This window comes from Mugil cephalus, chromosome 19 (assembly GCF_022458985.1).
Source record: "Mugil cephalus isolate CIBA_MC_2020 chromosome 19, CIBA_Mcephalus_1.1, whole genome shotgun sequence".
NCBI lineage: Eukaryota > Metazoa > Chordata > Actinopteri > Mugiliformes > Mugilidae > Mugil > Mugil cephalus.
This window is the reverse complement of record NC_061788.1, coordinates 13,322,133-13,337,540: the sequence shown is the minus strand read 5'-3', so window position 1 is coordinate 13,337,540 and position 15,408 is coordinate 13,322,133. Positions and strand designations below refer to the sequence as shown.

Genomic DNA, 15,408 nt, shown 5'->3' with positions numbered 1-15,408 from the left:
TGCCGTTGTGTTTTTACTTGTCCCTGCGAATGTCATCATCGTGACTGATCTGAGTGCAGATCCGCAGATGGTGTGAACGTCGTTTAACTGACTGATCTGTGTACGCTGCCTGTACGTGCATGTGTAGGTCTCGAGAGGAATGCGAGGCCGGTTCAGCCTTAAAACGTCTTAAACTGTTTCTTGGTGTAGGTCTTCCCAGAGCCAGCAGTTTGCGTGATGTGATGCTATCAGGAGTTTAGAAGTCTGTTTGCTTTGGGAGCTCCAGCCCTAGACGTGCACACGGACACACACGCACACACTAACGCACACCCACATTTTCTCTGTTCTGTTCTCTCTTTCTCCTCTGCTGCTCAAAGAGTCAGATTAAAGTGAAAGTCCAAGCGGGATGGGAATGGTCAGAGGCACACACCCCCTCACCCCTGGGAGCGAAGAGGTAGAAGGCTGGAGGGGTCAGGCGGCTTGGCCTGGGAACGGCCTGAAAAAGCAAAGGGGGGGCACTGGGGATGGATAGATAGAGTAAATGGATTGATAGAAATCAGAGGAGACCAACGGGAAAGGAGCACAGAAGAAGGCACATATGACGAACAAAACCGCAGAGGGAAAGAGGGGGAGGAAATAAGTCATGTTGGCTGATCGAAATCAGAAAAGGGAAGAGAGAACTTAATAATCAGACAGAGATAGGAGCTGGACGTTTGGGGGGAGAGATGAAATAAGAGTGGAGCCCGAGACTCGGTTGTCTTCAGGGCTATCGAGAAGCATGCAGGATATAAATGGAATGGAAAATTAGAGCCCGCAGAAGGTAAAAAATAAATAAAAAATGATGCAGCACTTGCGTCTTTTCCCCATTTCCTTCTCCTCCTCTCAGAAGCCAAGGAAAACCAGTGTTTCTCATCGGAACTGAATCCCCGCATTTTAAGTGAAGCCAGAAAGCCAGAGGAGTTTGTTTGTCTCCACGTGTTTGTGCGCCTGCTCTCTGGAGACCGCAGGCTTTTGCGACGCATAAAACACAAGTAACACCAAGTATGAGCAATTTTTGATAATGTGTTCCTGGTATCTACGAGCGTGTTGTCATGAGATGGTTGTCAGTGTAAATCACACATCAGACACCTACGCTGAGCTTTGAACTGATGGTGAGAAATCAAAACATTAAAGAAAAAGCAACATAAATCGAAATTACAGCTGAGCTGTGATGTCATTAATGAGTCATTTTTGGCATTTTGATTTAATTAGTTTTTTTTTTTTTTTGCGATTTCTACTGGTTGTAAGTAGTCCTTTTAGCGTTCTTTACAGTTTTTGAATTCCAACCATTCCAGTGATCTTGTTCATTCATCAGGCCGAATGCCTGCGTGTGCACGTGTGCTTTTAGAGGTGCGTGGTTGTGGGTGTGACTGGGTGTGTGATAGCGCAATATTACTTTGCTTTTTTGGGTGTGAGTGTTTGTGGTAAGGGTGTAGCCTTTTTTTTGTGTAGGACACTGCTATCTAGTAACTGTATGACCGTTAAAGGGCCGTCGTTGTGTGTGAGAAGGAGAGCTGTCAGCGTGTCCCACCAACCCAAAGCCAAACTCTAATAAGTAATTAATGTAACAGCTGAAGCCACCCGATGTCCCCTTTGTTGCTGGTGGAAACCAGAGGTGAGTGGAGTGCCTGAGTACCTGTCTGTCTGAGTGATCCCATGGACCTCCTACGCACACACAAATACACACTCACAGGCCTCCTTGGACCCAGGGAGCCCTTTCTTTCTTTCTTTCCCTCCATTTTCCTGCTGTCTATTTTGGTCAACTGGTGGCCCGTTCCCACAGTGCTGCTGTTCCCATGGTTATCGCCGCGGAGATAGCGAATGGGGGTTGGGGTGGTGAAGGGGTGGTGGTGGTGGTGGTGGGCTTGACAGAGAGCGGGAGAGACAGCGTTGCTCTGTTCGAAGAGATAGGGGACTATGTGGCTGTAGAGGAGGCGGGGGTGAGTCGGGGTGAGTCGGGGTGGGGGTGGATGAAGGGTATGGGGTTCAGCGTGTGTGAGTGTCCGCGATGCGTTGCTCCCATCGACATCACAGGTGGCCAGTGAGGATTGAGCCAGTGCGGGTGCTCTTTAATTGAATCTGCCATTATGTGGTTTTCATATCTTCATTATTCTTTAATTATCAATTAAAAGGTCAGTTCGGTCCGTTAGAAGGCGTCCGCCGTGCTGCATTTTAAAAATTAAAAATGTACGCGCAGACAGTGTGTTTAATCTGTGGTCGTTATCATTCTGAGGTCTGTTCCGGTGAAAGTTTTTTCTTTTTTATGTTTGACGGCTGATGTTACTTCTTGAGATCAAAAACTTAGGTGGGGTGCAAAGATTGAGGTGGCAAAGGAAGTGGAGAGGAGGGGTAGGAACCGAGAGCTGGTTGGGGAGGGAGGGGAGGGGGTGAGGGCCAGCGAAAGGAGAGAGCAAGCGAACATGGGAGGGAGGATGGGATGGGGGAGTGCGGGGCTCAGAGAGAGGGACGGATTCAGTTCCCACACTTCTAATTACTGTGTCACTGGAGACTGAAAGGGGACTGCCCCTGGCCCTAGGGAATTTGCTGAGGCCGGTCGCAGAGAGGGTGCAGCGGTGGCGGGAGGGAAGGGGACAGAGGAGAGGAGGGGAAGGAGGAAAGGAAGGGTGGAATTAAAGAGGGTGGATGACACAGGAACTCTCTCCGTCGTCTTTTGGTTTTACCTCACCACATTCACGCTAGAGGTGAACCCCTGAAACCGTGAATCCCCCCGCCCCACCCCTCCCGTCTACCCAAGTACCCCAACCTCACCTCCGACCCACTTCTGCTTAACCCTTCTTTACCCTCCTCCACCTCGGTCCTCCTCTTCCCTTCGGCCTTTGTTCACCACCGTGTACTGCTTCCTTTTTACCCCCACACCCTGCACCTCTCTGCTTTTTTTCCGAATGCTCTGAGCCTCTCCTGCGTCTCCTGTTGACATGGACAAGGCTCCCAGAGACACTTTGAAGTGAGTTTGAATTCACACACGCGCACACCCACGCACACAGATGCCTTATCCCGTATCATTATTGCCACTTAACCCTGAGCCCTCTACCTCTTTTATTTGCTTTTATCTCACCCTCGCATAGCTTGCGCGTCCACTGTGAGTTGTGCGTCCTGATAACATATGTGATAGATGTGTGAGTGTTTGTGCAGGGGTTTGATGAGAGGTTGAAGCTCTAATTATAAGGCTATCTTGCACAGCATCTCACTCCCTTATTTCCTGGACCAGTTTGCCATTGTGGGTCCCAACAAAATCACACCTGAATACTGGTTTCTATCCTTTGTTCTGCAATACAGATTTTGTTTTTCTTTTGTATTGCTGTAGTTTTTTTTTTTATCTACTGGTATTGCTGAGATTTTGATTAAAAATTGAATTTGCTAATTGAATGTTGAATGTTGTGTTGTTGGGGCTGTTTAAGAAAAAAAAAAAATGCAGTTCATATAACATACTATCTATCAGCCTCAACATTAAAACCAATGACATTGTCCATCTTGTGACAACACAATGTTCTGCCGGGAAACTTCTGGACCTGGCATTGGTGTGGATGTTATTAAGCCCCTTTTACACGGCTCAAAAGTCCTGCATTGTCTTTTCGGCAGTGTGAAAGGGTTGCCCCGGCATTTCTTCCCAGGTCAAATGACCCTTCAAGCAACCTGGGAGTTTAGCGGCTTGGCTTGGCTTACCTGCAGCGTGAAACGCATCCCGCGTTGTCCCACAGAATTACCTGATGACACTGATGTATCAGCTTCTCTGAAGGGCAGAGATTTCTTTTTTCCATTTTTTTCAATCTAATAAATCAGATGTGTAGCTACACGATCTTTAGTGGAATCACATACGTGATGCTTGGGAAATCCCACCGATCGGGGAAACCTGATGTGAACTGGGCATGCATGACAGTGTTTATATACACCCCATTTTTATCGCTGATGTCCATGCTGTCCATTGTTTACCTCACAGTGCTCTGCCGCATTTAAATGTGTGACGATGACGTATGGGAGGGAAGGAAAAAACTCGCTCTCACAGCAAGAGGTCAAACCTGTGACTCCTGGCAGTGTGAGGCCACGCCCACACGAATAAGATTTTCGAGCGAAACCACATAAATCTTGTACATTTAAGTCGACCGTCATGACAGAGTCGGATTCTTCGGTGACTGGAACCCCATCTTTTCGAATCGAGGTCCCAGGGTGATTACAGACTGTTATCTTTTTTGCTTGCGTTCCGTAGAATAAACAGTGCCATGCGTAGGCCTGGGATATGTACTACAGCATTTCTGCAACTAGATGCTAGTTTTTCAATGGATCGACCTTTATGGAGAAATTCTCAAAACGACATCAAGGAAAAACTAAGAAAAAAAGATTGTATGTATGTTGACATGGCCTGAAAGCCCATTAGTGCCCACCAAGGCGGGTTCATCCTGATCAGAAAATCCCATGGCGACACACTATTTTCAGTGTGGAAGCGGTATTAGATATATACCACCCACCTAGACTAGACCAGGCATCCCCACCCCATAGCAATGACACACACAAAAACAGTTTAGGAACAACTAAACCAAAAAGAAAACATGAAGAACAAGGTGTTGACCTGGTCTCCAAATTCACTAGATCCGAAACTGATCAAGTATCTGTACACCCTCAAAAGGCCCATGTACATTATCTAATGAGTCACAACTGCTTTGGAGGCACAAGGGAAACCTACACCATATTAGGAACGTGGTCATAATGTTATGCCTGATCGGTGAACATCACACACGGTAAGATAAACAGCTCTCCTACAGTCGTCTGGCCCCAACCATAGAGTATTTTTGTGTGCAAAGCACTTGATATGAATTAACACCTTACGCAGCACCATAAACAAACATTTAAGCTTTTGATTATTACGTTCTGTTGTAATTAAGTGCCTACTAAACTGGAAACCGCAGAGCTCTTGTGTTTTTTGCCTTGAAACGCTGCCAAAGGTCTCGCAGGATTTAACAAATCTGAAGCCAAATATGACCATATTTTGATGAGAGGGAGGAGATGGGGGCGGTTTGTCTGTTACTTATAAGCACGCCTCCAATCTTACTTACGTTTGAGACCTAATATTTGCCTAATTATAGGATTATTTGGATAAGTGAATTTAGTAGTTGAGTTAATGACAGCAAAATGACGTGGAAAATACTTTCTGTTCATGATGGAAGTTGACGATCTTATAATGGGAGTCTGCTGAGACTTTTTGGCACCTAGCGACCATTAATGGCGTAAGCCACTTTTGTACTAACTTCACCCTTCACACTCGAAGGCCGTATCCACTTTATATACAGTCTACAAATATAACTCAGTTTACACCTTCATCGGTCAGACTGCGCTGAAATGAGAGACAACATTACTCAGATTATAAACCACTTTTGAAGTGGCACTTGTCTTAACTGTACTCTAAATCAACACACGGGAGAATCGAGTTTGCTGAGCTCTCTGTCTGAGGCAGTGTTTGCGTTTCCATCACAGATCATCTCGGTAATATTTCTCCGCCGTCCAATATTTGGGGCTTTTCTTAAAACCTGTCGAGACAGTACACGGTCCACCGCAGTGTGTGTGTGTGTGTGTGTGTGTGTGTGTGTGTGTGTGTGTGTCTGTGTGTGTCTGTGTGTGTCTGTGTGTGTGTGCAGCTTAGAAACTCCCACATCTGCTTACGCGAGCATTAAATTTTCGAACCGGCGGACACGTGTCCTGACATGTAACATGATTTGCTGGTACCCCAATCCAACACTGACACCTCGATCTGATAAAGGGCCACGTGGGAGAGAGGTTTTCTCTCCGTTCCCTCACAACTCTTCGGGAGAGAACAGCCCCGACCAGCAGCACGGCAGCCACCACTGTCAATATTTACAGTCCTGGATGAATCACTCAACATTACAATAACATTCCCTGCGTGCCTCTGCATCAGGAAGAGATTAGAAAAAAAAAAGGAAAAGTGAGAGAAGGGGTGAGGAGCGGGGCGGGAAGGGTGAAATATGCGGCAGCGACGCTAAACTTCGAGCGAAGGAATCCGCCGGTGGCTCTCCCATGACGAGGCCGTGTGCGCACGCAGATGCAGTTCAGGTTGATGGATTCGACGGGTGGAATTTCAGTTTGAGCGTGTGTGTGGGTGTAGTGGCAGTTTGAGAAGTGTTAGCGCATGTCGAGGAAAGCTGTGGATGTCGTAACGTCGGGGCTGAATGGGTGCAGTGGAGGCATGGGAAAAATTAGTTTATTTAGGCAGTTTTAGTGCGTAAACGTCACACGGCTGCGGCGAACCGGGGTGAAAACATTTGGAGCAGCCAGGTCTGTCTCGACAAAAGACAAATGCCTGCCCGCAACAGCGTGGACGCTTTCTGTTTCACACAGCCAGTTGTCTTGATGACCCACACGCCACCATTGCTGAACCCACCATTTGTCTTAGCAGTTGTGCAACAGGCACGAGAAAATGGGCAGAAAAGTAAAGCATGTTGCTGGGGTTACTGTAACATAAATGAGCGGCTTGCACAACAGCTACAAGAATGTGAACCAGATGTGATGTCAACTTCAAGACCCACTTTTTTTCCCTGGCTTGTAATTTGTGTTGTTATAGAAAACAAATATGTGAATGTGAATAGGTTTTTCGGACTTTGAGCCTTTTTGTTTGTATCAGAGAGTGAATCTAGAGTGTATTGTATTAGCATATTTGTATTAGCATATTTATATTAGTATTTGCGTAGTACGGCTCATTTGTTTCTTACAAACAAGCTACTGAAAGTGCTTCAGTGACATGTTTGAAGGAGGGCTGCGACTAAAATGGCGGTAGATAAAGGGAAGCTTGCAAATCCAATAGATTTTTGGAAGCTTTCGAATGATTGCGTTGTGTAAATTGGTTTTGGTTTGAATGGGATTGGATGTGCAGCTTTTCAGTCCTATGTCACAGAGAGTTTGCAGAGGAACGTTTTTAGCTGCATGTGGTCGCGGTTTTATTTGTTTTATCTCAAGAGTCTGTTCTAATGACAGGAGAATTTTGAAAATCCTCAAATTTTCATTTTACTGCCTTTTAAAAATTAGAAAACTTGCAAATATTGAAACAAGAGGAAGTACAGCAAGTGTATTTTGACATTTTTGCTGTTGATATGGTCAAGCTAAGTTGTTGCAGAATCATTTTCTGCAGGGTTGTTTTAGTTTGGAAACATCTGAATGTCTGCAGCACAGAGCAAATTCCAGCTGTGATGAATCCACACAGACGTAGTAATTAACCAGCATTAATACTCAGTAGACCAAGTGTTTTATGTCACGCTCCACCTTCCTTCCTCATCGCCCTTCCAACTTGGAGTGTTTAGTCTGGTTATTTTAACTTTTAAGTCCTTAGAAAAAAAAAACGCCAACATATCAATAGACGTTTGCCACTGGATTAATCCAACTTTTTATGTTTTTAAGATGAGCTGTTTTATCCCTCTTCAAAACACCTTCCCTGGTGAGCAGCATTGTCAACGGACCTTTTCAGCTCCTTGTTTTCCTGAGCTGTTTGGCTTAGGCCGGCCCCAGCTATATGGCGTCTGGAGAGAAAGAGATAGAGAGAGAGAGAGAAAAAAAAGGAGTATTTGGGGAAGGAGAGAAAGAAAGAGGTGAGAGGTGAAAGACGACCAGAGAAAAAAGGAAAGAGGGAGGATGAAGAAAACACTGCAAGGGGCTGGATGGAGCTTCAAGGAAGACATAGAAGAGAGGAGACGCGGGTACATCAGGACAGAGAGGGAGCGATAGAGGTTGAGATTGAAGGTTGAGTGTGTTAAAAAACAAAAAAAAAACAGAATGAAGTGACTGTGCCAAGCCAAGGGAAAGCATTAGAGCTATTTGTGCGACGGCTAGACTGTTATCTGCTAGGCTCTAGACTATTATCTTCCTCATTACCCCCTTTAGTGAACACCAATAAAGACGGACTCGGGGAGCAAAGGAGGGAGGGGGGAAAAAGGCAGGAATTGTTGAGGCCAAGTGAAGGGTGAGAAACTGGTGGAAAGTGTAAAACAAAGTTGACAAGAGAAAGAAACAAGAACAGATTGAGTTAAACATGAGGAGAGACTAAACACACAGAAAATTAGAGAGGTTTCCCTGAATATTGTGATTGACAGCAGAAGAAGCTACTGATTTATTACAACCACGTCAAAAATAATGAAGCGGAGAGAAGCAGCGATATCGTGAATATATTAAATTTCCGCACTTTACTTGATCATAGAGAGTATCAGCTTTAACGTAATGTTGATCCGTCAGATTAAACACAACTGGATAAAGGAATTTATCTTTTCACTGAATCAAATCTGTAAAAAGGTGCAAAAATAGAAATTTAATAAAGCAGTAAAACTACTTATGGGATAAAACAGCTGTAAACTACTGAAATTATTATTCAAAAAAAAAAAAACGTAAATGTGTATAAGGTCTGGAAAAAGTATTTTTAGTCGCATGCTGTAGATACGTTATCACACAGGACATGAGTGATTTAAATGATAATAAAAGATAAAAGCATGCATAGCTTTCTGCTGCTTCAACAGCAGTTTAATATAAAAAGGTGTGTTTAAAGAAAGATGGCGAGAGAAACAGCTGAGAAAGAAGTTAACTATCTGGAAGGAGGCGGATGGTGGTGGACAGGGTCACCGCACCTCATCCCATAAAGCCCTGAAAACACCAAACCCACATCAGAGTACTGGCTTCGAAGGCCGTCCGTGACGTTGCCTGTGTCTGGACTGTAAAAGCTGCGCTTGAAGACTGCAGCATATGGCCAGACAGCGAACACTGTACATTCTGCACCTAAATGACAGGAAATAACAAACAACTGTCGGCTGGAGGTAGGCTGTGTCCGACATTTGAAGGGAAACATCGGAGCAGCTAAAACTAGCTAGTACGTCTGTGAAGGTTTGTGGTATATCCTAAAAAAAAAACTAAAGCAAGGGCAGCTAGGTTCTCTTTAAGCCCCTTCGTCTTGACTTTGTCCATTTCTTACCTCCCACCTATTTCTCTTCTTGGGCATCGGTTTGTTAAACTCAACAATCAAAGTGATCTCTTTCAGCGATGTGCTCCACTGAATCAGCTGAAAAGCTGCTATCGGAGATCCGACTAGGTGGAACTGCGCGGGCCCCTCCGGGGTCAACAGCGCCTAGGACTGCACAACTATTTATTGAGAACAGCACTAGGTTGTTTTGCAAAAATAAAGCAAACTGGTTTAATCAATGGGGCACATCAGTCTTGGCTGACTTGGAAAATACATTCACTGGATTTGCGGCAGCTCATATTGCTCAAATGCAGAGAGGGTTTGCTCAATATACAGTTAACGGCAGGATTAGGCAGCCCTGTTGCATTCGATGATTTGTATCCCTGGGAAAATCAGGAAAAACATAATGTGACTTGTATGGTTTGCGCTTCAGCAGGTAAAATGAGTGGGTGCAGCGTGAGTCAGGGAAGGGCGTGCAAGAGAGTTGCGTTTGAGTTTTTTACATCGTCTGCATGTCTGTGCAGTATGTGCGAGTGTGTATGTACATGTGTGTGAGTCAGAGGAAGGCGTGTGTGATGTCAAGCCCGGGCAGGCTCCACTGTGGTCCAAGTTCAGGTTGCTGTCAGGTGTTAGTGGTTAGTTAGCAGAGCTGGCAATTACCTCAGACTGTCGTGTCGAGATGCTGGCCAGATACCCTCAGGATACTGTGGGAAAGTACGTTTAGCTGGTCACTGAAGTGTTTCACTGAGGTGGCAGCTGTAAGGTGACCCACATTCTAGGTGTCTAGATACAAGAAGAGTATTTTTTAAAAGGATCCACTAAACTAGCAAATGTTAGAGAAAACAGCTAGCATGGCAAGTTGTGAAAAAGTTAGCTGTAGACATACTTTTTTTTATCAATTTAAATCAATAATATTGGAAATTTTAACATACGTATATATATATATATATATATATATATTAACATATTAATTTTGTGGTATTCTCTCATCACAGTAGTTCACTGCACTTCACACCGGTGGTGACTGGTGCCTAAGATTTATTTTTCCACGGCAAGATAAGAACAAGAAGATTTAATGATTAACACTCAAAATGATGACATTTTTTTTCCTGTGGGAGAGTTTCCACTTCTTCCACTCCTTTCTTCCGCGCAGCCAAAGAAAATCCCAGCACGTAATTTTTCTGAAATTTGTATCACGCCTGAGACGTCCGTCCAAGTGACCCAGTATGAACTTTGCGGCGAGGCAAGAAAACCGTCATGCTTTTGACGCGATGGCTCCTGCCTAGTTATTTCTACGGTAGCGGAGCACGGTAACATGAGGCAGATTTTTCCAGTTAAGCATGTCGTCCCACTTACAGCGAGCATACATCATTTCCCAGCGGCGGCTAAATGTTACATCTGCCCAGCAGAATCAAAGGAGAATCAAAGACGTTCCAGACGTGGGAAGATCACAGCAAACAATGAATTTCTACTTTTGCGTATATTCTTTCGCTTTCCTTGGAAGGGACGCTGTAGTAAATCTTATATGCAGTGTATGTGACTTCGACCACAGCGACCTCGGTCAGTGGACATTTGAGTATTTTTAACCTTTTATTTGGACGCGTAAGTTTACAAAGAGACGCACGAGGGAATCTTTTCAAAGGGAGTCGATGGTGCAGTTCATGCTCCCTTCTCACTCTCGTTCCCTCCAGTTCCCACGCTGCCCCTTACCTGACTTAACCACAATTTGAATCAAATCAGCAGCGCCCAATTGGCTGCTCTAACCATGTGACCCGGGTCGGCCCTAAAAAGCACCGCCTTTTGAGATCGGTCTAGGATTTTCCCATGGGAGCTGCCTACCAAGCCACTGCAGTGTTGGCGTGTGAGTGTGTGTGTGTGTGTGTGTGTGTGTGTGTTTGAGCACGTTTGGGGGGGTGGGAGGGGGGTGAGGCTCCCACCCCCCTCCCACCTCCTCTCGGCTATCCTCCTTTCTCTCCTCTTTTTTTTTTTTTTTCACCACCTCCCATCCTTTGAAACACAGTATCACACTTTAGATAGCCTTTGTTGTCACGGCAAGGAGCGATCGGAGTGTGAGAATGCAGGAGGGTCTCAGAAAAACTCCGAAAGAACAAAGGGCCGAGGAAGTGTGGCAACTGCCTAAAGCCTTGTAGGGTTAAATAAACCTACTGCTAAATATTTTGTTACGTCTGCTGACTTCATTGTTTTTTTTTTACCAGGCCTGAAGCCAGAACGGCGACTCGCAGCCAATGTTGAAACATTATTCGCTCACATACGTCCCTTTCGTACGCGGCAGATGCACGCTCACGAATTCTGTCAGACTGAGGAAAAACCAGTAACGCCGCAACTTAGTCATAACATTGAACGCCATAGGGAGAATCTGGCGAGGTGGAGGAGACGCGCGCCCGAAGGACACACCTTGAAGCACAATGAGATAGCAGCGTGGAGCGGCTGCAGGCGTCACAATGTCAGAGGCGTCCAACCGAGCTGCAGGCTGCGCCGACTGACGAGACTTCAAATGCAATACGAGCGACGGTTCGGGCATTTTTTTTTAGTTGAATTGGTTTGACGCTATTGTTAGCCTCAAAAGCTTCAGAGAGCGCAGCTGCATATCTTCGTGCTACTTCGCTCTCCGTCACAGCTGCACGCCTGAAAACTCTAGTACCTCAGTCATGCTGTAGAATAAACAAGAGCCAACCGTTCAACAAACACGTTTCATCTGCTAAGTGTGTTAATATCGTTTACAGCAAGTGGCGTTGCCATGCACATGTGAATCCGTTCACTCAGTACACAACTTATATTAATAGACCACTGCAGGATCTGTGAGTGTTTTGGTTAATTATAGAACCATTTCCATCCAGGTTGCGTGTGTGCGAGCCGGTGTGCGTGTGTGCCTGCCTGTCCGTGGCTTAGCCTTGAGAGTTCAGAGCAGGTTCTGGCTTGCTCTACTCTGGGAAACTTTGAGCTGAGCAAATAGCTCGGTCTGTTTTCCTGGCTGCCGCCGCGCTCGTATATGCGAGCCATGTGTACGCGCCGGGAGCCCTCGGACGCATGCGGTTTCTGCAGCCCGTGCACGTCGCAAAGTATTTTGTCTGCGCGGCCCGAGCTTTTCCAGAGTCCGCGTTTGCGCGTCCCCGTGCGTGCGCGCGCGCGTGCGTGCGAGGCAGGACACAAAGAGGAGAATACAGCATGTACTGAGGGAGAGATGAGCTTCATTCCCATAGACAAGACAGGAGATTACACCTCTGCTTTTCCCACACCTCCTCTGTCTCCTTCTGCTTTCTCCCGTCTTGACCTCCGTCACCGCGGAGCCAGACGCCGCTCTATGAATGTGCGCGTGGAGAGCAGGACAGGGTTTGATGTGTGGGGTTTGTGTGCGCTCCTGATTTTTTCCCAGGTGAAGAGAGGCAACCTTAAATGAGCCGGTCGAGGATTGGTCGGGCTTGTGAGAGTGGTTTGATTTACAACCCTCTTCTAAGTGGAATGCTGTTTGCTGGGTGGAGCTCAGGTGTATTGACAAGGCTTTTAGCACTGACATGCTGTCAGGATGGCTCACAGACAAGTGTGTGTGTTCACGTTGGGGGCCGGCAAGCGAGAGCTCGCTAATGTCCCACCGGGGAGGCCTTTACCATGGGGAAGACGCAGGACGGCACGGACATGCGAACGTTAGTGAGGCGCAAACGCCGTCTATTCTCACACGCACACTCACACGTTCATCTGATCTCTCCGTAACACTTATGCCCTTTCACACCAAAGCAACAACCTGGGAAAATGTCTGTTTGCCGTCAGCGTGAATGACCTAACGCAAGTCACCTTGACGTTGCTAAAAGGCGCTTTTCATACGTATCGTTTCCGTGAATGAGAGGATTAAGAATTTAATTATTATTTTATCTGGAAGGATTTTAGAGGATCATTAATATGCACAAAGACGGGTTTACACTGACTTGTACTCAACAATCTATGAAGTCTCTTAGCATGTATCTCTGTTGGAGACTGAGTTGGATAACGTGATGGCATTGTTACTCTCCTAGGCTGGTTTTGAAACAAAGTTCTTTTATTTTGGTAAAAATCTATTTCCGCAGTGGAACTAAAATGTGCTTGTGGAATGGAGACGGTGCTGTGAAAAAGAATTTCCCCACGGGGACAATAAATCAGGGGTCTTCAACGTTTCTTTTTAAATGAACCCATTAGTTTTTCCTCATTACTGTAAATTTGCTAATTCTTTTCTCTTCAAGATTTTTTTTTGTATGAGCTTCTTTTAATGCTGCTACTCGTGATGTTCCTCTGTTTGTCCAGGCATGTAACAGTGATCAGTATGTGGCTGTTCCCCAGGAGGATATGGCCAAGATGCTTAAAGAGAAGGGTGTGTTAAACCATTATTAAGGTTTTAATATTTATTATCATGAATAAAGTCATTTTTTTAAAGGAGATTTAAGTCATAATGTTGTTGTTTGGTTGGTAGGATATTTGCAGGATGGCGACGACGCTGGCCAAACACTGAAGGAGTCCTGTCAACAGGAAGAGGAGAGGCCCGGTGACATTCTGACCTCCGGCGTGACCCCCGGCCTCCCCAGGTATGCCCTTCAGTGTCGCTGGGCCACCCTTTCAGAGCTGGACCCCGACACCCTGACCTTTCCCGGGGGGGCGCCCATTCAGCTCCACACCGTGCCCCCTGGCCTCCTGCCGAGGATACCGCTCTTCTATGTCTGCACCAGATGTGGCAAGGTGTTCTGGGAAGGCTCCCACTTCGGCCGCGTCCTCTCCATGTTTCAGGAGGTCTTGCATGTAACGGACGAGGACACTGACTCGCCGGCGGTGGCCGTTAGAGCGGCGCAGCACAGCTGACTGATGTAGAGCTGTACGCAGGTCACCAGACCCCCCAAAACAATTATGAAATAGAATAAGATGACCGCACAAGCTCCTGTTGAGAAGCTTCAAGTTCATTTTAAGTAAAAGATTATTTGGTAAAAAAGTAAGAGGTCAGTAAATGGTAAGCTTACTAGTCCTCTGTGACATCTTTTTTTAAAACTGAAACTCTGACGTTGGATAACTTTTAGCCAGCACTGTTAGCAACGTGATGATAAGCCCTAAAGGGTTTGTAATCCCAAAACTTTTTTTTTTTTCAGATGTATATATTTTCAACCGTTTTAATTATATCGAGAGTTTCAAACTTGCTTTAACTTCAGTGAACCAAAGACGGGTCACTGCATTACGTTTTGACTTGTTTTTGTTGTAGATTGCTGTAAATCGCATCAAATGTGATTTAATCATTTTAACTGTGGTCCTTGTATAACAAATCCCTCGACTACTTAATGGGGATTTATGTCACACATCTGTAAAAGCGCATGCAGTCGCCAAATGCGTCATTGTTCAGTGTGTCCCAGTCAGCACAACGTGGGGATATATCACGGATATATATTTTTAAAAAATGATTTTGATAAGGAAGCTGTGAAGAAAGCATGCGTCTGTGGTACTGTAATTTTTCATTTTCTGTGATGTTCTTATTTTTTTCTTTCTTTTTTTTTTTAGCTGGTCATAAATAAAAAAAAAATCTTCATTTCAAAGTGGGAGACAAGATAATTGTGAGCAGTTTTCACTCTTTGGCATGTTCCTAAATTCACAAAGCAGACGGTAAAAAGGCAGAGGGTGGGCAGATTGTTGAGCTCATCTAAGCTTCGCTGATGTCTGTCAGGTGTAACACTAGCATGGGGGTTTCCTACCCCGAGGCTCCACAGTTGTTGGGACACAGAAGAACGCGGCGCATGCCAGCAGAATCCCTCATTTTCTCATAGCTCGTCCCTCCTGTTCGCACATCCCGCACTGAATTTGCGTGATCGCAGAAAAACGAGGTCGCCCCGAAAGACTTCAAAGGGATCCTAATGTGGAAACTTCTGCAATTAGACATTTTCTTTCTGAGGCGCTTTGTTGAAGCTACATCAGAAGAAGGCCGGGGTTCAGATCGTTCTTGAAAACGTCACTAACGTGACCCAGATGTGCGCTTTACCTCACTGATCGCTTAACTTGCATCAAAAGAGCCACAGTGGTTTTCAAAGACAGGTCGCACTGTGAATCACTGAGGTACATGTGTTTTTTCTGTGACTGTGCTTGAATCACAGCAGCTGCTGGAAGAAGTCTGAGATTTTCTCCAGAACTGCCACGGCATCCTGAATAACCGCCCTGAGGTTGCACCGCGGTGTTTAACGAGTGTAAGTCGGAATTCTGGGATCACTAACCGGACAAGATGTGAGTCTGCACCGTGCTTTATTACGAGAAATAGTGGAAAGAAACTTTGGAGGGAGGCTTGACCCAAGCAAACGTCTCACCTCAAGCCACTCTATACCTCTTTTCCCCCCCCATGTCTTTAGAAATGTCAGAATCAAAAGTCCTCAGGGGGAATTTTTCAACTTCACACGTGATGTTGCATATCAGAA

General features: G+C 45.6%; 1 protein-coding gene across 6 annotated transcripts in view; it reads left to right on the top strand.

The window, feature by feature from the left end:
* exd3 (exonuclease 3'-5' domain containing 3) overlaps positions 1-14,541 on the top strand; it is a 38,698-nt gene extending 24,157 nt beyond the window's left edge. For 2 of the 6 annotated variants that reach the window (XM_047570173.1, XM_047570170.1), the window contains exon 20: positions 357-1,167. In XM_047570173.1, the coding sequence (XP_047426129.1) occupies positions 357-372 (16 nt within the window). In that variant the 3' untranslated portion in view covers positions 373-1,167. Of the gene's footprint in view, positions 1-356; positions 1,168-13,273; positions 13,341-13,439 lie in introns of those variants that run through there. The other 4 variants (XM_047570168.1, XM_047570169.1, XM_047570171.1 and 1 more) reach the window with 4 other exon arrangements.
* Positions 14,542-15,408: the final 867 nt, after the last annotated feature.